The following is a 24,629-nucleotide window of genomic DNA, read 5'->3' on the forward strand; positions in this document are numbered from 1 at the left end:
TACGTTCTTTACTCCTGTGTCCCAAGTCCAACTGTGGACTACCGTGTGTATCTCCCTCTGGATAATGTGGGAGGAGGGGAAGCATATGAGAAGGATGGGGACCGACGCTGCCAGTGAACGATGTTAGGGAATTGACCCCATTTTAGAGGTCTGAGAATGTAGACGAGGAGCACTTTCACATTTCAGCACATGTACTGCACAGTTACATTTCCCAAACACTTTATTGCGATAGGGAGATGCTCGAGTGCTTTCGGGTATATTTCATCCTCCTTCCCTTTTCCCCTCACTCCTGGAGGCGCAGGCCCTCTTTGACATTTCCAAGGACCGGGTCACCTTTCATCTTGGGTGAACACTTCCTCAAGCAGAGAGGTAGACATTCAAGTCACCTGTACGGTTCCTTCTGATTCGGTGCAGATGAATGGTAGGAGGTGAGGAAGAAAGCTACTTTAGACTCTGTCGGGGATGGATCCCTTTGATCCTGACAGCCGTAACACTGGTTCTATCAACTAAATTGTGCAGTTAGTTGGCTATTTAAAAAAATAAACGAAATCCACAGCAGGCAGCTTTTTAATTGGGTGGCGGGCTGGTTCTGGCTCGCGGGGCAGTAGTTATCCCGTGTCTACCCTAGCCCCACACCTGTGATTCATATCTTTGATGTTTCTGAGAAGCATGGTGTGTTTTTTTTTTGTTTTTTTCTAATCTGCAGAACACAGCAGTAGGAGGCGCCCCTCCCCCGATGAGACTCCCCCCGCCCTACCGGCCCCCCCAGTCAGCTGACAGAGGAGCAGGACGAGGAGCTGGAAGAGGCCAAAGGTCAGTCTTTGCTCTCTTGACCAATCGTAAACTGTGTTGCCTCTGACCAGTTTTCAGCTGTGTTCTTGGGTACGTCCAATGAAAACTTTGCCTTGGTGTGTATATAAGCCTTAAAGGGATAGTTCACCTAAACTACAGCATTACTTGAATATTTATTGGATCTTGGAAAGTCATTTGAGCAATTGGTTAAACTATCCATTTAAGTGAAAGTCAATCAACTGTCCCTGTCTGGCTCTGAGCTCCACTCTATTGCCCTGGTCCCTTCAGACTTCAGACCCTCCATTAGAGGTGTTGACTGGAGTTAAGCTAGCCTGGATTCCCACAAGGTAAATGATGGTGAAACAGAGCATTATAGTTGGATTCCAGGCTAGAGTTCCAGCACCCATACAATGCCGAAGTGCTTTAAGCCCCCGGTGTAAAAACACTACATAAACCCAATCTATACTTACAATGTGTTCCCTATTCACCACCTCCACCGATTTTCCCAACAATCAACAAAGTCAGTGAAGCTGCAACTCGTAGGGAATGGAGGTGAGCTCATTGCTGTGTTTTCGTTCCAACGCTTCACCTCCCCTAAGCTATTATAGTGGGTGGCTTACGCCTGTCTGTCCAGTGTGCCCCGAAGGGTTGCCTCTTTCAACTGCTCCTCCACATGGGAGAGCGGACGCACAAATACCACACACACACACACACACACAGGTTATGAAAGCTTTTCCTTCTGACAGCTTGTGGGGCGAGATGAGGTAAACGTTGGCGTCATCTCCACCGCAATCAACGCTACATTAATTCAGTAGATGTCACAGTGATTGTTGAAATGGAATTGTTAGGAATGACGGGTACATTTTAAGACTTTCTTGAATGATATATTTTTTTGCCAGACACAGTTGCCTCTGCTACTATCTTTGCTGCTTTAGTTCTGTAAATGTTAGCTCAACCTTTTAAAAGGCATTGTAAAGACAATGGACATTGGCAAACACTGATCCTAGATCAAGACCATGGGTGGTAAATGGAAGGGCTGCGCTGGGGGCGACTGTCACAGCATACTGATTCCAGACCTGGGTTCAAATACTATTCGAAAACGTTGAATTACTTTGATCATTCGCTCGAATCTACCTTACTCCAGGGGTTTGCCGTTTTGTGACTATGCTGTTGGCCCGTTAACCCAGGTAAGGTCCATTGAGCACAGATAAAGCCATTTGAAATTATTTTGAATAGTGTTTGAACCCCGGTGTCATGTGGAAATGACTCAGTGGAAATGACTCACTGGAAATCCTCAACAAAGACGAGCCTGTTTGGCAACGTTAATACTACTGTACGTGGAGTGGTTCTGAATGAATGCTGTGACGTAATCCCAAGAAATACACAGAAACGTGTCTGTATAGGCTACGAGGTAGCACTCAACATCTAGTGTAGTCAAATCTAGGCCTAGAGGTACTCAATAGCTTGGCCAGAAAGTTTGTGGCATGATGTTTTTCTACTGTATGCCAGAATGAATATGACCATGTCCATGTGTATTGAATATGACCCATGTGTATTCATTAGAGCGCACAGTAGCAAAACGTTTGCACGTTGTTTTTCTTTCTTATTGGACATGGAAGTCTCCCCTGATAGAAGGGCTAATGTCAAAAGTAGTACATTATGTTGGGAATAGGTTGACATTTGGGACATTCATTTGATTTTTATGTTGATCTAATAAAGATTTTATGAATTTGTCACGAATGTGGTCAGCTGTAATCATGCAATAATCACTAGGACACAACGCATAATGCCTGTTGTTCTATGCATGAATAATTTGTTTGGCCGGCTAGATAATTGCTATCAGGGACAGGCACTTCAAATAGGCATATACATCATTTTAAAAGTCCTCTGTATAACTCCAAAATCGGTGTAAAATTTCATTGAATTCTACAAAGTGGGTGAGACCCAAGAACCACACAGTCCATTCTCCCTTGTGATGTACGTCCTTGAGTTATAGGTTCTGGGATGCCAAAGTATTTTGGACTGAACTGGTGTGTGTGTGTGTGTGTGTGTGTGTGTGTGTGTGTGTGTGTGTGTGTGTGTGTGTGTGTGTGTGTGTGTGTGTGTGTGTGTGTGTGTGTGTGTGTGTGTGTGTGTGTGTGTGTGTGTGTGTGTGTGTGTGTGTGTGTGTGTGTGTGTGCACTCTGAATCAATGTGTGCAGCGTTAAAGTAAATGAATGCCACCATCTGGACCACGGTTCTGGTTGGAAAGAACACTGCGGGGAAGACGATTCACTAGTGGCCAGGCAATGGAGGAGGGAGAGAGAAATGTGTGTTGCAGCCAGAGCTGGCATTTATCCCAGCCTGGCAACATGTCTTCTAGCCGGATGAATAATTGAGGAGGCAGCCAGCGCAGTTTGGGTCCTGGATGCTGTTTGAGTGAAACATATCAGACAATATACCGTGGATATGATGCAAAAATATTTGTTTACTGTTCTATTAATGTTGGTAACCAGTTTATAATAGCAATAGCCCTTAGGGGTTTGTGGTATATGGCCAATATATCCCCAGCTAAGGACTGCGTCCAGGCACTCTGCGTTGAATCGTACCAAAGAACAACCCTTAGCTATGGCCATATACCACACCTCTTTGGCCTTATTGATTAAATATACCACACCCTCTCGGGCCTTATTGATTAAATATACCACACCCCCTCGGGCCTTATTGCTTAACCTCACTAGGGTACGTGGAATGCTATAGCGTCCCACCTGGCCAAAATCCAGTGAAATTGCAGAGCGCCAAATTCAAAAACAGAAATACTCATTATAAAAATTCATAAAACATACAAGTGTTATAAATTAATAATAATCTCCTTGTTAATCTAACCACGGTGTCAGATTTCAAAAAGGCTTTACGGCGAAAGCATACCATGCGATTATCTGAGAACAGCGTCCATCAGACAAATCATTACAAACAGTAACCAGCCAAGTAGAAGAGTTACACAAGTCCGAAATAGAGAAAATGAATCACTTATATTTGATCTTCATATGGTTGCACTCAGAAGACATTCATTTACTTAATAAATGTTTGATTTGTTCGATAAAGTCTCTCTCTTTATCCAAAAACCTCAGTTTTGTTCAGTAATGCACAGGCTCAAATGCAGTCACAAAGCTCGTAGAAACATGTCAAACAATGTTTATAATCAATCCTAAGGTTTGTTTTTAGCCTAAATAATCGATAATATTTCAACCGGACAATAACGTTGTCTATTTAAACTAGAAAGGTGAGCTCACCTTTCTCTAGGCCACTGTAGTGTCCACTCATTCAGACTGGTCTTACTCCCTCATTTTTCAGAATAGAAGCCTGAAACTATTTCTAAAGACTGTTGACATCTTGAGGAAGGCATAGGAAGTGCAATTTGAGTCCTAAGTCAATGGATACTGTAAAGGCAATAGAAAACTACAAAAATAAAAATAAATCCTACTTCCTGGATGGGTCTTTATCAGGTTTTCGCCTGCCAAAGCAGTTCTGTTATACTCAGACATTATTTTAACAGTTTTGGAAACTTTAGTGTTTTCTATCAATATATATATTGATATATATATCTTCTTGGGCATAACTCTACAAGCTTGGCACACCAGTATTTTGAGAGTCTCCCATTCTTATCTGCAGATCCTCTCAAGCTTTGTCAGGTTGGAAGGGGAGCGTCGCTGCACAGCTATTTCCAGGTCTCTCCAGAGGTGTTTGATTGGGTTTAAGTCAGGGCTTTGGCTGAGCCACTCAAGGACATTCGGATCAAGGATCTCTCTGTACTTTTCTCCATTCAATTTTCTCTCGATCCTGACGAGTCTCCCACAGCATAATGCTCCCACCACAATATTTCACCGTAGGGATGATGCCAGGTTTCCTCCAGACGTGACGATTGGCATTCAGGCCAAAGAGTTCAATCTTGGTTTCATCAGACCAGAGAATCTTGTTTCCCATGGTCTGACAGTCCTTTAAGTGCCTTTTGGTAAACTCCAAGCGGGCTGTCATGTGCCTTTTTACTGAGGAGTGGCTACCATAAAGGCCTGATTAGTGGAGTCCTGCAGAGATGGTTGTCCTTTTGGAATGTTCTCCCATCTCCACAGAGCACCTCAAGAGCTCTTGTCAATGACTATTGGGTTCTTGGTCACCTCCCTTACCAAGGCCCTTCTCCCCTGATTTCCCAGTTTGGCCCGGCGACCAGATCTAGGAAGAGTCTTGGTGGTTCCAAACTTGTACCATTTAAGAATGATGGAGGCCACTGTGTTCTTGGACCTTCGATGCTGCAAAAATGTTTTGATACCCTTCCCCAGATCTATTCCTCTACACAATCCTGTCTCGGAGCTCTACGGACAATTCCTTCGACTACGTGGCTTGGTTGTTGCTCAGACATGGTTAGAATTGCGTAAATTCGAATCTGGTATCAGGATAAATATAACAATGAGTCACCGATTGTATACTATGTATTTTTTATTAGCTAAGTAATAAATGGCAAATGCAACTTTTGTATATACGGGCTCACTGTAATACCACGCAGGGCAGAACAGAGAACTGACCAGATGTATGTAAACAGTGTTCTTATACTGTGATAGGCCAACAGACTGGTTGGGACAATGTCTATCACAGTAGAGGCTGAGCGTGGTTTAGACTTGCTCAGCCTATCGCAGGGGCTCAGGCGGGTCCCTGACTCTTGGCGCTTCATGGAGTCCTCCCTCCGTCGATGTATAGATTCTTACTGTTCTGGTATCGCAGCCTAGTTTGAACAGTTGCTTGCCCCCAGTGAAGCCATTGTCCTTGGAGAAGATAACAGTTGGGATCGCACTGTAGTGTGGAGTCACTGTACTGTAGTCTTGCAAAACCAGAAAGCATGTTTGAGTTGGTGCAAAATTGGTGTCTGATTGTTGTGTGTGCATGCTTGCTTGCGTGTGTGTGTGTGTGTGTGTGTGTGTGTGTGTGTGTGTGTGTGTGTGTGTGTGTGTGTGTGTGTGTGTGTGTGTGTGTGTGTGTGTGTGTGTGTGTGTGTGTGTGTGTGTGTGTGTGTGTGTGTGTGTGTGTGTGTGTGTCAGTGGTGTAAAAGTACCCATTTGTCATACTTGAGTAAAAGTGAAGATAGCTTAATTGAACATTTCTCAAGTAAAAGTTCACACTGCAAAATATTACTTGAGTGAAAGTATTCGGTTTTAAATATTCTTAAGTATCAAAAGTAAATGTAATTGCTAAAATATACTTTATCAAAATAATTAATAATTTTAAATTCCCTATCATTTAAAATTCTCGACCAGGGATGTTCTCTTGATAAGTTTGTGAATTGGATCATTTTCTGTCCTGCTAAGCATACAAAATGTAACTAGTACTTTTTTGGTGTGAGGGAAAATGTATGGAGTAAAAAGTACATTTTCTTTAGGAATGTAGTAAAGTAAAAGTTGTCAAAAATATAAATAGTTAACTACAGACCCCCCCCACCCCCAAATACTTCAGTACTTTAAAGTACTTTTCACCACTGCTGTGTGTGTAGTTTAACATATCGCTGTAACATAATTGGTGTGTGTGTGTGCGCGTGTCACATGTAACTAGTCATGTTTGCGGTGGCTCATTGTTAGTTTCTGTTAGTTTCCTTAAGTCTCGCTGGTTTACAATGTGTCCCCAATGTGCAAGAGGACAATGTGCATTGGTATAGTACTGCCTCTGTTTTCTTGATTGATTCGACTGTCATTGCATAGGAAAAATCTATAAATTACACATGGCAGAGGCGTATAGAAGTCACTGCAAGGCAGTGAGAGCGAAGTCGCTGTGAGAGCGAAGAAGCATGTTGACTAGATGCTGAGGTCTGTAGTGTGTCTCTTTGTGTTATCATATTCTAACAGCAGTGTCTGTCAAGAGAGGCTTGAGTGCTTATCCATGTACCTCCATTGTTTCTTATACGTTTGTGCACGTTCCTGAGTTCAGTCATGTGCTGAGATGGCGCAAGGGGGATTCCCAGGTAGGTGAGTGTGAGACACTTGGTAGTTTAGGCTTCTTTTTCAGAGGAAGTAGACTGTTAGTGATTCAGCAACACCACTCTGCCAGTTCTTTGTGATCTTGCGAGGGGCTACCGTCCACACAATACACTACCGCACCACGCTCGCGCCTGTCTACTAGCTAGTAGCTACATTTCTCTTTCACATGTATGCAAACGAGTCACCTTTCGGGGCGAAATTCACCGTTCTGAATCCAAAGTAGGTGCCCTACGTGATTCGTGTAGATCCGACGAGGAAAGTTTGGGCGAGGGCTGTATCCAAGACTCAGCCAATCGTTCACATAACAACAGAATGCAGCAAGTGACTGAAGAGAGATGAGACAACCAATTTGCTAGTTACAGCATTAGCGCGCGCTCTGGAAAGACAGCGGGAGAGTGGAAAGGCAGTTTGCCAGTTAACCTGTTGCGACGAGCAATCCCGTATCCGGGACCGTAACTATAGCCTCAAGCTCATTACCATAACGCAACGTTAACTATTCATGAAAATCGCAAATGAAATGAAATAAATATATTGGCTCTCAAGCTTAGCCTTTTGTTAACAACACTGTCATCTCAGATTTTCAAAATGTGCTTTTCAACCATAGCAAAACAAGCATTTGTGTAAGAGTATTGATAGCTAGCATAGCATTAAGCCTAGCATTCAGCAGGCAACATTTTCACAAATCCAAGAAAAGCATTCAAATAAAATCATTTACCTTTGAAGAACTTCGGATGTTTTCAATGAGGAGACTCTAAGTTAGATAGCAAATGTCAAAAAGATTATTTGTGTAGGAGAAATCGCTCCGTTTTGTTCATCACGTTTGGCTGAGAAAAACCCCCGAAAATTCAGTCATCAAAACGCTGAACTTTTTTCCAAATGAACTCCATAATATCGACAAACATGGCAAACGTTGTTTGGAATCAATCCTCAAGGTGTTTTTCACATATCTATTCGATGATAAGTCATTCGTGGCAGTTTGGTTTCTCCTCTGAATCACATGGAAAATTACATGCAGCTGGAGATTACGCACCAATTTCGACGGAGGACACCAGGCGAACACCTGGTAAATGTAGTCTCTTATGGTCAATCTTCCAATGATATGCCTACAAATACGTCACAATGCTGCAGACACCTTGGGGAAACGACAGAAAGTGTAGGCTCGTTCCTGGCGCATTCACAGCCATATAAGGAGATATTGGAACACAGCGCCTCAAATCTGGCTCACTTCCTGTTTGAAGTTTCATCTTGGTTTCGCCTGTAGCATTAGTTCTGTGGCACTCACAGACAATATCTTTGCAGTTTTGGAAACGTCAGTGTTTTCTTTCCAAAGCTGTCAATTATATGCATAGTCGAGCATCTTTTCGTGACAAAATATCTTGTTTAAAATGGGAACTTTTTTAAATCCATAAATTAAAAGAGCGCCCCCTATATCCAAGAAGTTAACAGCAGCGCTTCCCCTGAACGATAACGAAGAGGTAGGTGAGACGCCTGACCACGGAGACGGGGGTGAAGTGATGAAGCGTACTTCACGAGTTGTAACCAAAAAACAACCGGCATTTAGATTGTTTGAGGTGAGGGAGAAGTGGTGGAACAAGAATGGTTAGAATTGTTAAGTATCTTGCTACAGTAGCTGGATCAAATTCTCTGTTAGCTAGCCAGAGAAATGTTGAGCAACATTAGCAAATTTAGCTGATCAAATAGAGTTTATGGTGTGAAGATTTGCTGGCTCTAATAAAGTCAGACCCCTAGCTAGCTAGCGTTAGTAACCTAACCAATTCTCTATAGTATTAGCTCGTAATGTTCCTGTTCCTCTAGTTATAATGTGTTATTTGCTTTCTGGACCCTGCCAATCTGTGTGAAATGTTAAAAAACTAATGAACTAACTACAATCTGTGAACCAACAGTAGTGTTTTCTCTCTACAGTTTGTGGTTAATTTTCAGAATGAGAATTAGGTGAAAATGAGGCCTTGTTGAACAAGTGTATTCAGGGATCAAGTGTAGCTGTAGCTGGACCTGGCTTAAGATGGATGTCACTATAGAGGTGAAAGGAACCCCCCACACTTTCCCTCTTTCTCACTTTTTCTATACAGTGGATAAAACGAAGTATGCCAGGAGTACTCTCTGCCTGAAAGAGATCCATTTCGCCAACAAAGGGTCTCATGCTCTGCTGGCACATTGTAGAACAAAGTCCACAGGCAGAAAGTGTACAATGTAATAATGTGCAGTGCAGCCCAAAGATATTGCTTTTGTTGTGTTGAATTTGACAGTAACACTGAGTGAGGGGGGATTATTTTTGCACACATATGGAGCCTTGTGCACTTGATTGACGTCTACTATAGTGGCCACTAAAATAGAGCAACAATAGAATGCCTGTTTGTTTCATTCTATTTCTTCATTAAGATGTTTTTTTCCTAAGTGGTGAGGTCACAAGCGTTCTATTATAAAGGCTGTCGTGGCTAACTGCAATATTAGTGTATTGTTTTTTTCTCAAGAGTTGAGTGTCATTTAGTAATGTCTAGGCAACAAATAACATTCGATTGCTTCCTTTACATTTTTTTAGCTGCGAGTTAGGTTCACATGATCTACTTTTTATTTTAAAAACAGACTGATCATGTAGATCATATTCTTTGTTATTTAATTAGTTAAAACCTGCATTTCCCCCTAACATGGATGTTATTATTTTTATTTTTTGCATGTGCGATATAAAATAGTGTCACCATTTTGGACCCTCATCAGTTTGTGTCCCTGCTCTCAGCTCTGACGAGTGACTAGTCATGTTTCTGCCCGTTGGCAGGTGGCTGTGTGTGTCTTTCATCACAACACCCTACCTAGCATTACATGCATATGAACGCTGCCTCAAACGTCATATTGAGTATGAGACAACGGAACGTTAATACCACCACAGTGGTATGTTAATCACACAACTGTCTATGGGGTTTGAATCCTAGCATCCAAATCATTCTCCCATTGGCATCAATGCATGACTAAGTGAAAATCTAACTTAAGTGGAAGTTAGGGTTTAGCCCTTTATGAATATAGCCTGGCATAGAATGATAACAATTATACGTTATTATAAATGGATCCCACCTGTCATAGTATGATGGGTGATTGATAGTGACGTTAACTCCCTGTCCATATGTGATGTGAGCTGAGTGATTGATAATTGCTGCGACGGGTGGCGGAAGGCGGTATGGATTTCTTGTTGCTCTCTAATTACGCTGGCCACTCACTTTGTGTGTGCGCATGTGGTTCTCTGTGTGTGTGTGTATGCCACTCAGTGTGTGAGTGTGAAGTCTCCAGTGTGTTGTGTTTCTTGGACAGCGCGTGTGTGTGTTAAGGATTGAAGTGGGCCAAGAGCCAGCTATACCCCAATCATTGTCACAATGACTGGTACTAAGGCCCAGCCTGTCTTACCTGTATGTATGTCTGTCAAAAAGCCTGTTAGTCTGTCTGTGTGTGTCTGTGTACCTAGTCCTTCTTTGTCTGTCTGAGAGCCAGTCTGTCTGCGTAGTCTCTCACTGCAGGGGAGGGGTACCTTAAATGCTGCAGTCACAGCCCGTCTGTCGCTCCGCTGCTGCAGTCACAGCCTGTCTGTCGCTCCGCTGCTGCAGTCACAGCCTGTCTGTCGCTCCGCTGCTGCAGTCACAGCCAGTCTGTCGCTCCGCTGCTGCAGTCACAGCCCGTCTGTCTCTCCGCTGCTGCAGTCACAGCCCGTCTGTCTCTCCGCTGCTGCAGTCACAGCCCGTCTGTCTCTCCGCTGCTGCAGTCACAGCCCGTCTGTCTCTCCGCTGCTGCAGTCACAGCCCGTCTGTCTCTCCGCTGCTGCAGTCACAGCCCGTCTGTCTCTCCGCTGCTGCAGTCACAGCCCGTCTGTCTCTCCGCTGCTGCAGTCACAGCCCGTCTGTCTCTCCGCTGCTGCAGTCACAGCCCGTCTGTCTCTCCGCTGCTGCAGTCACAGCCCGTCTGTCTCTCCGCTGCTGCAGTCACAGCCCGTCTGTCTCTCCGCTGCTGCAGTCACAGCCCGTCTGTCGCTCCGCTGCTGCAGTCACAGCCCGTCTGTCGCTCCGCTGCTGCAGTCACAGCCCGTCTGTCGCTCCGCTGCTGCAGTCCTGCTCTGTGGCTCACATAGTGCTTTTTGGACTTGTTGGAATGCAAGGGTACAGGAGAACTCTAAACAATAGCAGTTCAGTTACTAGAGCCCTGGTGACGGGCTATAAGACAGAGCATGAAAAGTATTGGCTTTAACATGAGACATGACTGTTTCAGTCCCAAATGGCACCACATTCACGTCATACTGTCGTTCGCTACTTTTCTATCAAAAGTAGTGAACTATATAGAGAATAGGCTGCCATTTGGGACCGGCCCACTGAGTTGTCATTCATTCACGTCCTGATATTTGACAATATCTGATGTTTCCTCTGGTGTAGTGTGAAATGGTGGTTTCTATGTTGATTTTGGGGTGAACTGTCCCTTTAGCTGGTGTTTGGTGTGGGTACCTAGGGTGGTGACGGGAGCTCAGCTTTCTCTTGGTGTGTGGGTGTGGGGATATGTGTGTGAAGGGTAGGTCAGCCTGTGTTTTGTCAAGCTCTAGGTAGGAAAATTGATGTGATGTCTGAAGAGCTGTTGCTGTTCTCAATGTTGCTTATAAACTAGTCAATGTGCATAGCTTAAAACACTTTTCAGAGTCAATCTTTAGAATGTTTTTTACCTCCCTTTAGTTTGATAAGAGTTTCAAGAACCAACCGGATCTGAGCCATGCTTGGTAGGGCTGGGAATTGGCAGGGACCTCAACATTTGATATTATCACAATACTTAGGTTCCGATATGTATTGCGACTCTCACGATTCTATATGCGTTTCGATTCGAGGCTTCGATTTTTGTGATTTCAGGCACAGCCGACTAGCGCTAGCTAACGCTACCTACAGTAGTTATTTTAATGTTTATAAATCGATACTCAAATCAATATAATATCGTCCACAAATAAAATTGTGATATTTACCTATCAATGGGTTATTTTTCTCCCCCCAACATGAATGCTTGGAGGAATAAGGGAAATTCTATAACTGCTCATTTGAATACCAAGGCATAAAGCCTTCGTCAGTGTGTTGGCCTTACTGAGACAGACCCGACTAGAGCATGATTGCGGTTTGTCCCTTTGTTTGTCCTGAGCCGTGATGCATGTTTCTGACATATTTAGCCCTACGTCGTCTTCAGTCTCCTTTAGTTCTGCCTTAATTAACAACAAGTAGGCCTAACGAGCAAGCAAGCAGCCACAGAGAAATAGTCACTGTGGAGCAACGGCGTTCTCCCTCTCAACCCTCTAGTCTTTTCTGTTCTCTCTTTCTGTTACCCTTCGGGCTGTCACTTCTGGTCTTCCTTCTCCCTTCCTCTCTTCTGTCTCTCCCCCTCTTTCTTTCTCCCTTGTTTTTTTTCTATACCCCCCCCTCTCCTCCTTACCCCCTTCCATTACACATGCTACCTCTCCCCTGAGTCCGGTGGCGACAAGACAGTGGAGTCCCTCTCTCTCTCTTAACCCCCCCCCCCCCCCCCCCCCCCCCCTCGTTCCACCTTCCTCTGCGTGTTTGTTTGTGTCTAGAGAGCCGTTTAATGGACTGTTCCGCAGCTGGGAGCTGAATATCAGCATCTCTGTATATTTAAGACCCAAACTAATCGCCTCTGCATTTTACAGACCGCGTCGCATTTATAGAAGGCAAGAAGACCCTGTTTGCAGCTCTCGATCCTAACACTGTCGTGTTGAGTGTATTAGGTTTCTCTCATAGAAGGCTTAACAAACAAGGGCTAAGCCCATATTAGACATAGCAATTTTGAAAACAGCAACATGCACTATTAACTTTAAATGAAACACTAGTGTTTTTTTTGAGCTGGAGGGCTAGTGACCTTTTAATCCCCCCTTTTTTATTTTTAAGACCAGTTATTAAGCGACAATTTAGACCTGTTATTAGCCTTGCTAAGGAAGTTAACGAGCAGCAAAGGAAAAGGCTTTAATCTGTGTCTTTCTCTTTGTCTTTGCAGGGGGGCGTATTGGCTGATGGTTGTCTGTTGCCGGGCGGCTAAGGGTGGGGCCAGGGATGTAACCTAACCAATAGAATGTCTGTACTAACATGAGAGAGTGGGGAAAATGCCCGCCTTGTGCACTGTGTGTTATTTCCCCTTTTGTAGCCTGTGGCTGGTTGAATTTCTTCTCTAATAAAGTGTTTCTCAATACATTCCCGGGGCTCCCCAAGGCTTTGTACTGTGTACACTTTATTTGAATCTAGGGCTTGGCGATGAGTTGAATAAGGTGTGATATTTCTGGGCTAGAACAAGGTGCACCACGTGGGAACTCCCGACTCCCGAGGGGATTATGGCTTGAACTTTCTTTCCCCTATCAGCTTGACTTTCGCCACAGTGAAGTTAAAATACTTTCAGTAGTTTTCTGACTGGTTTTGGTGTTGTGACTATATGCTTCAAGGGGCTCACGAGACGTATGTGGCAGGGTCTACAGGAAATCATGGAGTAGAATAAGAAAACCATCTACGTCACGGACACAGACGTCACACTTCCCCACAAACAAAACACCTTTGCCCGCTTTGAGGACAATACAGTGCCACCGTCGTGGCCCGCGAACATGGACTGCGCCCCCCTCCTTGTCCGTGGCCGACGTGAATAAAACATTGTTACAGGAATAAATTCCTCTGTTTTAATACCCAATTAAAATTAAACACTGTCAATTCATAAGAATTTGTAAGACTCTTATTTGTATAAAATGGACATAGACCAGTCTTTAAAATCATCCAGCAGCGTTTATTCTCGAGAGTACTGCCCATGATACATTTTACCACAGGTTATAAACTGAAAATTACATCATAAGTTTTCTAACTGTCCCGTCTCTTCTTGACACTGGTACAAAGGCTGTATAGTGTTCAAGCCTTCCCACATCGTCTATCCTTACTAAGATAATTTACTATCAGAGCCAAGGTCTGCCTGTTTAGATAAGCCTTCTAGCCAGTCTGGCTATAAGTTCATTCATTTCTACCAAGGAACAGACAGTCATTGTTCTAATTCTTGATTATATTTACACACATTATATTCAGTACTAGGATTATAAAGAAAATGCTTACATATACAGTAATATAATAGTATTCTGATTAGTCAGTCCTGATTGAAATGTATACATAATTAGTCATTATTGATAAAAATTCCCTTAACAAACATTTAAATGTGTTAACCCTCGCAGGGCTGCAGGCCCAGACGGCATCCCTAGCCGCGTCCTCAGAGCATGCGCAGACCAGCTGGCTGGAGTGTTAACGGACATTCAATCGCTCCCTATCCCAGTCTGCTGTCCCCACATGCTTCAAGATGGCCACAATTGTTCCTGTTCCCAAGAAGGTGAAGATAACTGAACGACTACCGCCCCGTAGCACTCACTTCTGAAGTGCTTTGAGAGACTGGTCATGGATCATATCACCTCCACCTCACCGGCCACCCTAGACCCACTTCAGTTTACATACCGCCCCAACAGGTCTACAGATGATGCAATCACCATCACACTGCCCTATCCCATCTGGACAAGAGGAATACCTATGTAAGAATGCTGTTCATTGACTACAGCTCAGCATTCCAAAACAAGGTACCCTCTAAGCTCATCATTAAGCTGGAGGCCCTGGGTCTTAATCCCGCCCTGTGCAATTGGGTCCTGAACTTTCTGACAGGCCGCCCCCCAGGTGGTGAAGGTAGGAAATAACATCTCCACTTAGCTGACCCTAAACACTGGGGCCCCACAAGGGTGCATGCTCCGTCCCCTCCTGTATTCCTGGCCATGCATGCCTCGAACTCAATCATCAAGTTTGCGGACTACACAACAGTAGTGGGCTTGATTACCAACCATGACGAGACAGCCAGCCTACAGGAAGGAGGTGAGGGCACTGGGAGTGTGGTGTCAGGAAAACAACCTCTCACTCAACGTCAACTAAACCCCCCTATCCACACCGTAGAGACAGCAGTGGAGAAGGTGTAAAGTTTTAAGTTCCTCGGCGTACACATCACAGAACAACTGAAATAGCCCACTCGCACAGACAGTGTGGTGAAGGTGCAACAGCATCTCTTCAACCTCAGGAGGCTGAGGAAATTTGGCTTGTCACCCAAAACCGTGAAGAACTTTTACAGATGCACAATCGAGAGCATCCTGTCAGGCTGTATCACAGCCTGGTACGGCAACTGCACCACCCTCAACCGCAAGGCTCCCCAGAGGGTGGAGCAGACTGCACAACGCATCACTGGGGGCAAACTACCTGCCCTCCATGGCATCTACAGCATCAATTTATTAAATGGATCACTAGTCACTTTTAAATAATGTCACTTTAATAATGTTTACACATCTTACATTACTCGCATCATATGTATATACTGTATTTTACACCATCTATTGCACCTTGCCAATGCCGCTCGGCCATCGCTCATCCATATATTTATGTTCTCAGTCACCCCTTTTAGATTTGTCTATTAGGTGGTTGTTGGGGAATTGTGAGATTACTTGTTAGATATTACTGCACTGTCGGAAGTAGAAGCACAAGAATTTCACTACACTCGCATTAACATCTGCTAATCATGTGTATGTGACCATTAAAATTAGATTTGGTTTTGATTTTATAGTCTTTCTGAATATTCTTCAAGCTGAATCAAACACAGGCTGTATCTTCAGTGGCTTACTTCCCTTCGAGTACCATCTGGTCTACTCTGTTTTCCCAGTGGCGAGATGTAGACATTGTCATGAATATTATAAACGTGCATACTTGTTGGTTTTATCTCATGCTGTGCTTTGTATTGGCTCTTGTCAAGGACTACTTTTGTTTCAATGGTTTTTCAAGAATCACCTGTGTAGGCTTATAGGTTATCTTAAGCGCACTCCTCCAACCCAACCTGACCTGGGGCGGCAGGGTAGCCTAGTGGTTAGAGCGTTGGACTAGTAACCTGAAGGTTGCAAGTTCAAACCCCCGAGCTGACAAGGTCATTCTGTCGTTCTGCCCCTGAACAGGCAGTTAGCCCAGTTCCTAGGCCGTCATTGAAAATAAGAATTTGTTCTTAACTGACTTGCCTGGTTAAATAAAGGTAAAATAAAAAATAAAAAAATAAAAACCGGAAGGCCACCAAAAATACTGAGATTTCCATCCCCAACTACAACATTTTCCATCAAGATAGAACTGCCCAAGGGGAACTGCAGAGAGATCCTCCAAAGTTCTGTCATACTTTCCAGGTCTATGCCCAACAGTTCGCGCTTCTAATTAAAAAAATGAATTTCTCCAGAAATAAGTCTCTCACTGTTGCCGCCTGCCCCCTCAGCTCCAAGCTGTACCCTGGACACCATATGTGAATTGATTGCCCCCCATCTATCTTCAGAGTTCGTTCTGTTAGGTGACCTAAACTGGGATATGCTTAACACTCTGAGCAATTCTACAATCTAAACTAGATGCCCTCAATCTCACACAAATTATCAAGGAACCCACCAGCTACAACCCTAAATCTGTAAACATGGGTACCTTCATAGATATTATCCTGACCAACTTGCCCTCCATACACCTCTGCTGTTTTCAATCAGGATCTCAGCTACCACTGCCTCATTGCCTGCATCCACTATGGGTCTTCGGTCAAACACTCCATAAAACACTTCTGCGAGCAGGCCTTTCTAATCGACCTGGCCCGGATGACCTGGAAGGATATTGACCTCATCCCATCAGTAGAGGATTCCTTGTCATTATTTAAAAGTAATTTCCTCACCCTATTAAATAAGCATGCCCCTTTCAAAAAATGTAGAACTAAGAACAGATATAGCCCTTGGTTCACTCCAGACCTGACTGCCCTTGACCAGCACAAAAACATCCTGTGGCGGACCGCGCTAGCATCGAATAGGATCCGTGATATGCAACTTTTCAGGGAAGTCAGGAACCAATACACAGTCAGTCAGGAAAGCAAAGGCTAGCATTTTCAAACAGAAATTTGCTTCCTGTAGCTCAAATTCCAAAAAGTTTTGGGACACTGTAAAGTCCATGGGGAATAAGAGCACCTCCTCCCAGCTGCCCACTGCACTAGGCAGTGGGCTAGGAAACACTGTCACCACCAATAAATCCACAGTAATTGATAATTTCAAGAAACATTTCTCTGTCTGGCCATGCTTTCCTCCTGGCTACCCCAACCCCGGCCAACCGTTCCGCACAACCCGCAGCTACTTGCCCAATCCTCGCCAGCTACTCATTCACCCAAATCCAGATAGCAGATGTTCTGAAAGAGCTGCAAAACCTGGACCCGTACAAATCAGCTGGACTAGACAATCTTTCTAAAATGATCTGCCGCCAAAGTTGCAACCCCTATTACCAGTCTGTTCAACATCTCTTTCGTATAGTCCGAGATTCATAAAGATTGGAAAGCTGCCCCGGTCGTCCCCCTCTTCAAAGGGGAGACACACTAGACCCAAACTGTTACAGACCTATATCCATCCTGCCCTGCCTTTCTAAAGTCTTCAAAAGCCATGTTAACAGATCACTGACCATTTAGAATCCCACTTTACCTTCTTCGCTGTGCAATCCGGTTTCCGAGCTGGTCACGGGTGCACCTCAGCCACGCTCAAGGTTCTAAACGATATCATAACCACCATCGATAAAAGACAATACTGTGCAGCTGTCTTCTTTGACTTGGTCAAGGCTTTTGACTCTGTCAAACACCGTATTCTTATCAGCAGACTCAACAGCCTCGGTTTCTCAAATGACTGCCTCGCCTGTTTCACCAACTACTTCTCAGATGGAGTTCAGTGTGTCAAATCGGAGGGCCTGTTGTCCGGACCTCTGGCAGTCTCTATTGGGGTACCACAGCGTTCAATTCTCGGGCCGACTCTTTTCTCTGACTATATCATCGATGTCGCTCTTGCTGAGGGTGATTCCTTTATCCACCTCTACGCAGACGACACCATTCTGTATACATGTGGCCCTTCTTTGGACACTGTGTTAACAAACCTCCAAAGAGCTTCAATGCCATACAACACTCCTTCCGTGGCCTCCAACTGCTCTTAAATATTTGTAAAACTAAATGCATGCTCTTCAACCGATCGCTGCCCGCCCGACAAGCATCACTACTTTGGACTGTTCTGACTTAGAATATGTGGACAATTACAAATACCTAGGTGTCTGGTTAGACTGTAAACTCTCCTTCCAGACTCATATTAAGCATCTCCAATCCAAAATTAAATATGGAATCGTCTTCCAATTTCGCAACAAAGCCTCCTTCACTCACGCTGCCAAAAATACCCCCGTAACCTCACCATGCTGCCTACCTATCCTCGACTTCGGCGACCAGTGAGCTGAGATAAGGTCATCTTAGTCTTTGCTAGGTAAAGCTCTACCTTATCTCAGCTCACTGGTCACCATAACAACACCCAGCCGTAGCACGTGCTCCAGCAGGTATATTTCACTGGTCATCCCCAAAGCCAACACCTCCTTTGGCCGCCTTTGGCCGCCTTTCCTTCCAGTTCTCAGGTCTCAGGTCATCTTAGTCTTTGCTAGGTAAAGCTCTACCTTATCTCAGCTCACTGGTCACCATAACAACACCCAGCCGTAGCACGTGCTCCAGCAGGTATATTTCACTGGTCATCCCCAAAGCCAACACCCCCTTTGGCCGCCTTTCCTTCCAGTTCTCTGCTGCCAAGGACTGGAACGAATTGCAAAAATCGCTGAAGTTGGAGACCTATCACTAAATTTAAGCAACTGCTATCTGAGCAGCTTACCGATCTCTGCAGCTGTACACAGCCCATCTGTAAATAGCCCATCCAACTACCTACCTCATCCCCATATTGTTTTTATTTACTTTGTGGCTCTTTTGCACACCAGTTGTTCTACTTGCACATCATCATCTGCACATCTATCATTTGTGTTAATTTGCCAAATTGTAATTACTTCGCTACTATGGCCTATTTATTGCCTTACCTCCTTACACCATTTGCACACACTGTATATAGACTTTTTCTATTGTGTTATTGACTGTACGTTTATTCCTTGTAACGCTGTCGTTTGTCGCACTGCTTTGCTTTATCTTGGCCACGTCGCAGTTGTAAATGAGAACTCGTTCTCAACTAGCCTACCTGGTTAAATAAAAGTGAGTTTAAATTTTTTTTTTTATGAATGCATTTACAGGAATTTCTGCATTTAGCCTACAAAGGCTGTTGTAAGGATATATTTTTATTTTATTTAACTAGGCAAGTCAGTTAAGAACCAATTCTTAATTACAAGGACTGCTTGTGCACCGCCCTATGGGACTTCCAATCATGGCCGTTTGTGATACAGCCTGGAATTGAACCAGGGTCTGTAGTGATGTTTCTAGCACTGAGATGCAGCGCCTTAGACTGCTGAGCCACTCGGGAGGCCGAATAATACGTCTCAGAATGTTTTTTTTTTAATGGCTCTATAAATGTATTCGGTATTTAACAGGCCATTTAAGGTCTTGATCATTCCGGCTTGTTCACATGGCCACCCAGTCAACAATACAAGGATCGACCGGGATTATATCTACCTTGGTGTTCCACAATTGCTTCTATCGGTGCCTTGTTGATGCAAATGCATTGACTCCAGACTCCATTTTAAAATGATTGACCTCCGCTAAGGTGAGATTCAACAACAGTGTCCTTGTGAACAAGCTCCCTTTTTACCTTCCCCTCCCACCCTCTTCCTGTTGATGTCCTCCATTTGTTATGTCGCGTGACAATCAGTCACAATGACCTCTGTTGCTGAAGCAGTTCTCTGCTCTCCTGACATATTGCGATCTCACCATATTTTTCATGGACATCTACTTGATGTCCATTTGTGCAATAAATCATACTCGTTGTTCCTTGATGTGGGGCATTTCTTTAGAGCAATCTAACGTCTTGTCATTAACCCTTAGAAACCCAGAGAAAGTTCTCCTTGCATGAACTTGAAGCAGTGATTAGCACTGCCCAAGGAGAGACCAAACAACACTTTTATGGAGAGAGAAAAAAAGTTTGAGAAATGCATTATAAAATGTGTGGTTTGCAACACTTCATGCCCAAAGTCTCTTATGCCATTTGAACATTTCAATTGACTATACTTTGCCAAAAAAGTATGATTATAAAAAAATGTTTCTACTCCGGTGTCTCTGGACACTTTATGAGCTTTTTGCATGCATTTGATTTCAGAAACCCAACCCTGGTCTAAACCGTGTGGTGAAAATAGCTAAGGAGTCAACATATTTTGGTCAAGGGTGCATTGTAGGCCTCGCGAAACCAAAAAATGAAGCGCTGCTCTACAGACGTTTTATTCAGACGTTACTTCGGAGACCTGCCGCACTCTACTCTCTCCACGAGTGGCCACGGATGCAGCTTGGTTGACTTTTTGAGTGGCAGTCCTCTCCTCTCTCGACATGCTTTTCCACTCGTGCTGAGCAGTGTCAGGAGGAGGAGAGCGGGATGGGAAGGGAGAAGAGTGACTGAGAAGAATACTGTATAGCTGCCCGTCTGTCAATATTGAAGGCAGGCAGACTCCCCAGTCATTCTCATGCAGACTCACTGTCACTCAAGTTCACCCAGCGGGATACTAGAATAAACCCACAATACCAGGGCAAATGTTCTGCGAAGGGAGGAGACGCTCGGACCAGGGCCTTGATGCACCCTACTACCTCTATGCTATTGACAACTGTACACCCAGGTTGCATTGGTAGTACTGTGTGCAATCTGTGTGTGTCTGTGTGTGCATGCATGTTGATAGTGCTTGTGCGTGCGTGTCAACGCTTGTCCAGTCATTACACTGCAGTGTAAATGGGAGTTGACGGCAGAGCTGCAGTATGTGCCAGGCTTGGTTGATTGGCCTGGCAGTGCCCGCTACCCTGGGTGGACTGGCAGCCGGCTCTCATCCATCAACCCGGCTGGCAGGGTGCCGGGTCTTATTTGTCTGTGCCCTGGCACCTGGCTGTGATCAGTGCCAGCCTCACCCACCTAATGCCAGACTGATGGGCACAGCCTACCTCACCCTACCTTAGGCCCTGAATATAGTACCCATGGGCATGGGCACACAGACACACTGTATGACAGACACACACGTTATGACATAGATACACGCGCACACATTAGACACACACACACATTAGACAAGCACACACAATCCCTATAACTGACACACACACACACCCTACCGGTAAGCCTGAAAGAGCGCAGCTTATCACTGCGGTACGTTCATTTCACTTTGTTCTCACCCCTTGTACAAACAAATTCAGGATCACACACACACACTTACAGATGCAAATATTGAAGCACCCACAAACTCTCCCCAACGCACACAGTACGAGGGATGTGCATGAGTACTCGTATGGACGTCAAAACCCGATCTTTAACCAGAGATAAAAAAAATAAATAATAATCTTTAAATACTGTACAACTATTTGGTGGAATGTTTCTTTGTGGCTGCCCGAACGGCCAAGTGAAATGTTGTCTCAAAGTTTTTCTTTTTCTTTCTTGAAGACTTAATTTGCTTTGACTCTAGTGTTCCATTTGTATATGTGCCATTGCGGGGCACAACAAAAAAAGAAACCAAGCTAAGCATCGCACAGTTCTTCCCCCTGAATTCCCTTTCCCCTCAGTGTCTGTCACTCAATTGTGTTCTGACCGCTTTCTCTACGCCTAGAAAAAACGCATCTACGTTCCTTGACAAATGATGACAGTTTTAACACAAATAAATGCCCATGATTATTTTTTAATTCTTTAAGCTCTGTCAAAATGGTTGTTCATCATTGGTAGACAACCATTTTAAGGTCTTGCCATTAGATTTTCAAGTAGATTTAAGTAAAAACTGTAACTCGGCCACTCAGGAACATTCACTGTCTTCTTGATAAGCAACTCCAGTGTCAATTTGGCCTTGTGTATTAGGTTTTGTCCTGCTGAAAGGTGAATTAATCTCCCAGTGTCTGGTGGAAAGCAGACTGAACCAGGTTTTTCCACTAGGATTTTGCCTGTGCTTCGCTCCATAAGGCTTGTTCTTTATCCTGAAAAACTCCCCAGTCCTTAACAATTACAAGCATAATCATAACATGATACAGCCACCATTATGCTTGAAAACATGGAGAGTGTTACTCAGTAATGTGTTGTATTGGATTTGCCCCAAACATAACACTTTGTACAGGATGTTTTTCTTTTCTTTTTTTCCTTTGCCATATTCTTTTAAGCATTACTTTAGTGTCTTGTTGCAAACAGGCAAAATTTGGAGTATTTTTATTCTGTACAGGCGTCCTTCTTTTCACTCTGTCATTTAGGTTAGTGTTATGGAGTAACAATGTTGTTGATCCATCCACAGCCATTAAACTGTAACTGTTTTAAAGTCACCATTGGCCTCATGGTGAAATCCCTGAGTGGTTTACTTTTTCTCCAGCAACTGTTAGGAAGGACGTCTGTATATTTGTAGTGACTGGGTGTATTGATACACCACCCAATGTGTAATTAATAACTTCACCATGCTCAAAGGGATATTCAGTCTGTTTTTGTTTTTTTACCCATCTACCAATAGTTGGCCTTCTTTGTGAGGCATTGGAAAAGACCTCTCTGGTCTTTGTGGTTGAATCTGTGTTTGAAATTCACTACTCGACTGAGGGACCTTACAGAGATGAGGTAGTCATTGAAAACTCAATGTTGATACACTATTGGACACGGTGAGTCCATGCAACTTACTGTGTGACTGGTTAAGCACATTTTTACTCCTGAATTTTATTTTGCCTTACCATAACAAAGGGATTGAATTCTTATTGACTCGAGACTATTCAGCTTTTTATTTTTGTAAAAATGTTGAAAAACACATTTCCACTTTGAAATTATGTGGTATTGTGTGTAGGCCAGTGACACAAAAAAAAATCCAAACGTAATCAATTTAATATTCAGGCTGTAACACAATCTAATGTGGAAAACGTAGGGGGGTGTGAATACTTTCTGAAGGCCCTGTATGTGTTCCAACAACGAGCTGCGGTTTTGCATCCCGTCTATTTTCCACTCAGGCCTCTTTGCAAACTGCTAGTGCCATTTAGTATTGGCTAGCCTAGGCTGTAACCCCCCCCCCCCCCCCCCAACCGAAGCATAGACAGGTTCCACACTGAAAATGTGCAAAAACATTCATTTTGATATAGACAGAGCGTATTTTCATCCATCATTAAGCCTAGGCCTATTCACCGACCAGATGTCGTGGACGTAATTCATCACCATATGTGGAATTGTTCATCCATTTTGAAAATTCCAAAGAACAGGCAGAATAAACTAAATCAAACGTTTCTATTTGAAAAGGAAACCGATTTTTGCTTTGAAAGAATTTCTTCGAGTTTACAACTCCCCAAATTGAGCCCTGTTTCAAATGATGACAGTTTGAGAATAACAGTTCCAGATGCGAGATGTGAATCACTTCACACGGGCAAATGTTCTATGATATTATGTTATATTACATGTGTTTTTTTTTCACACGTATAAAAAAATTAAATAGGTGTGCCTTGACTGTGATAAGGGCTTGGGAAATAAGAGCGTCACCAAGGATTTACTCTGATTTTCTCAGTTTGTTGTTTTCGCCCACAACCCTTCCCTGATGCTCTGGCCCTGTTTCTGCCGGTTCAATTGTTTTCACCGGCAGTGAGAGCTGCAGCACTGCCTCTTCTATCTAACTCTATCCTTGATCTGAGGCTTTGTTCCAAATGTCATCCCTGTAGTTCACTACTATTGACCTGGACCATAGGGTGTCCCATAGGGCTCTGGTCAAACAGTGCACTACTTAGTGACTGGAGTGGCGTTTGGGATGCAGACAGGGTTGTCTGAAAGCGTGTGCCAGGAAGGGAGAAAAGTTCTGGGTGTGTAACTGAATAAACTGGGACACAACAATCAGGTCAAGGCTGGCGCTCTGCTGCTGTGTAGAATCCTCCCAGACACCACCGACTGGGTTTAAAATAGAACCACTGCCAGCACACATGTAATCCAACTTCTTCCATTTCTTCAAAACGCACACGAATGCATTCACACGTACGACCAGTCGGCCATACACACACACACACATACACATACACATACACACACACCTGAAGGTATAAGCCATCATCACGTCTTGTCTACAGGTGGATGGAAACCTGCAAAGTTTTATAGGAGCTCGAGGCGAGGGCGACCATGTTCGCTGGCGCCATTTTGCTGAGACGCCACATGACCTTTTTTAGCGACTCAGGATTTCCAGCCAGCTGTCAGGCCCCAGTGTCAAATCCAGAGCAGAAGCCCCAGATGCATTGGGGATAAGAGGAGAAGGAAAATAGCATGGCTTCCTGCGGGGCCAACACATGGAATGGAGAAAGTGAGACCCTTAAACGAATACTTGCCCTCAAACTCAATGTCAAATCATTTTTATTCTTTCTCTTTCCTGTTCTCCTTCACTTCTGAAGAGCCCCTCAACTTTCAATTAGAAATATTTTATCCTTCCTCCCCCCACACTCCTTTTATCCATGACTCAAATAGTCCCCCTCTTTCATGTGCAGTTATGTCTAACTCCTTTCTGTATTCTTTTGTCTGTCATTTATGACTACAATGACATTTTGTCACGGCTTGTATGGTGAAGTGGGTTAGTGTGATGGAGCGGAACAGGCTTTTGGAGTCATATGATAGTGTTCCTCTTAACTGATTATCGGACATAACTGCCTGTCGAGTGGCTGAGGCTGCAGTGTTCTGTAGACACACACAAACACACACGAGTATACTGTCTCAACCTTTTAAATATTTAATTCAGTTAGGCATATACTGTATGTCATTCTAAGCATGCACACTTACCCCATTCCGTAGTGATT

General features: G+C 44.0%; 1 protein-coding gene across 5 annotated transcripts in view; it reads left to right on the forward strand.

Annotated features, from left to right (window-relative positions):
- Positions 1 to 24,629, forward strand: part of LOC123997391 (inaD-like protein) — a 144,115-nt gene that overhangs the window by 65,760 nt on the left and 53,726 nt on the right. For 3 of the 5 annotated variants that reach the window (XM_046301563.1, XM_046301565.1, XM_046301564.1), the window contains one exon: positions 707 to 813. In XM_046301563.1, the coding sequence (XP_046157519.1) occupies positions 707 to 813 (107 nt within the window). Of the gene's footprint in view, positions 1 to 706; positions 814 to 12,824; positions 13,019 to 24,629 lie in introns of those variants that run through there. The other 2 variants (XM_046301566.1, XM_046301567.1) reach the window with 1 other exon arrangement.

The sequence above is a fragment of the Oncorhynchus gorbuscha genome, linkage group LG15 (assembly GCF_021184085.1).
Source record: "Oncorhynchus gorbuscha isolate QuinsamMale2020 ecotype Even-year linkage group LG15, OgorEven_v1.0, whole genome shotgun sequence".
Classification (NCBI taxonomy): Eukaryota; Metazoa; Chordata; class Actinopteri; order Salmoniformes; family Salmonidae; genus Oncorhynchus; species Oncorhynchus gorbuscha.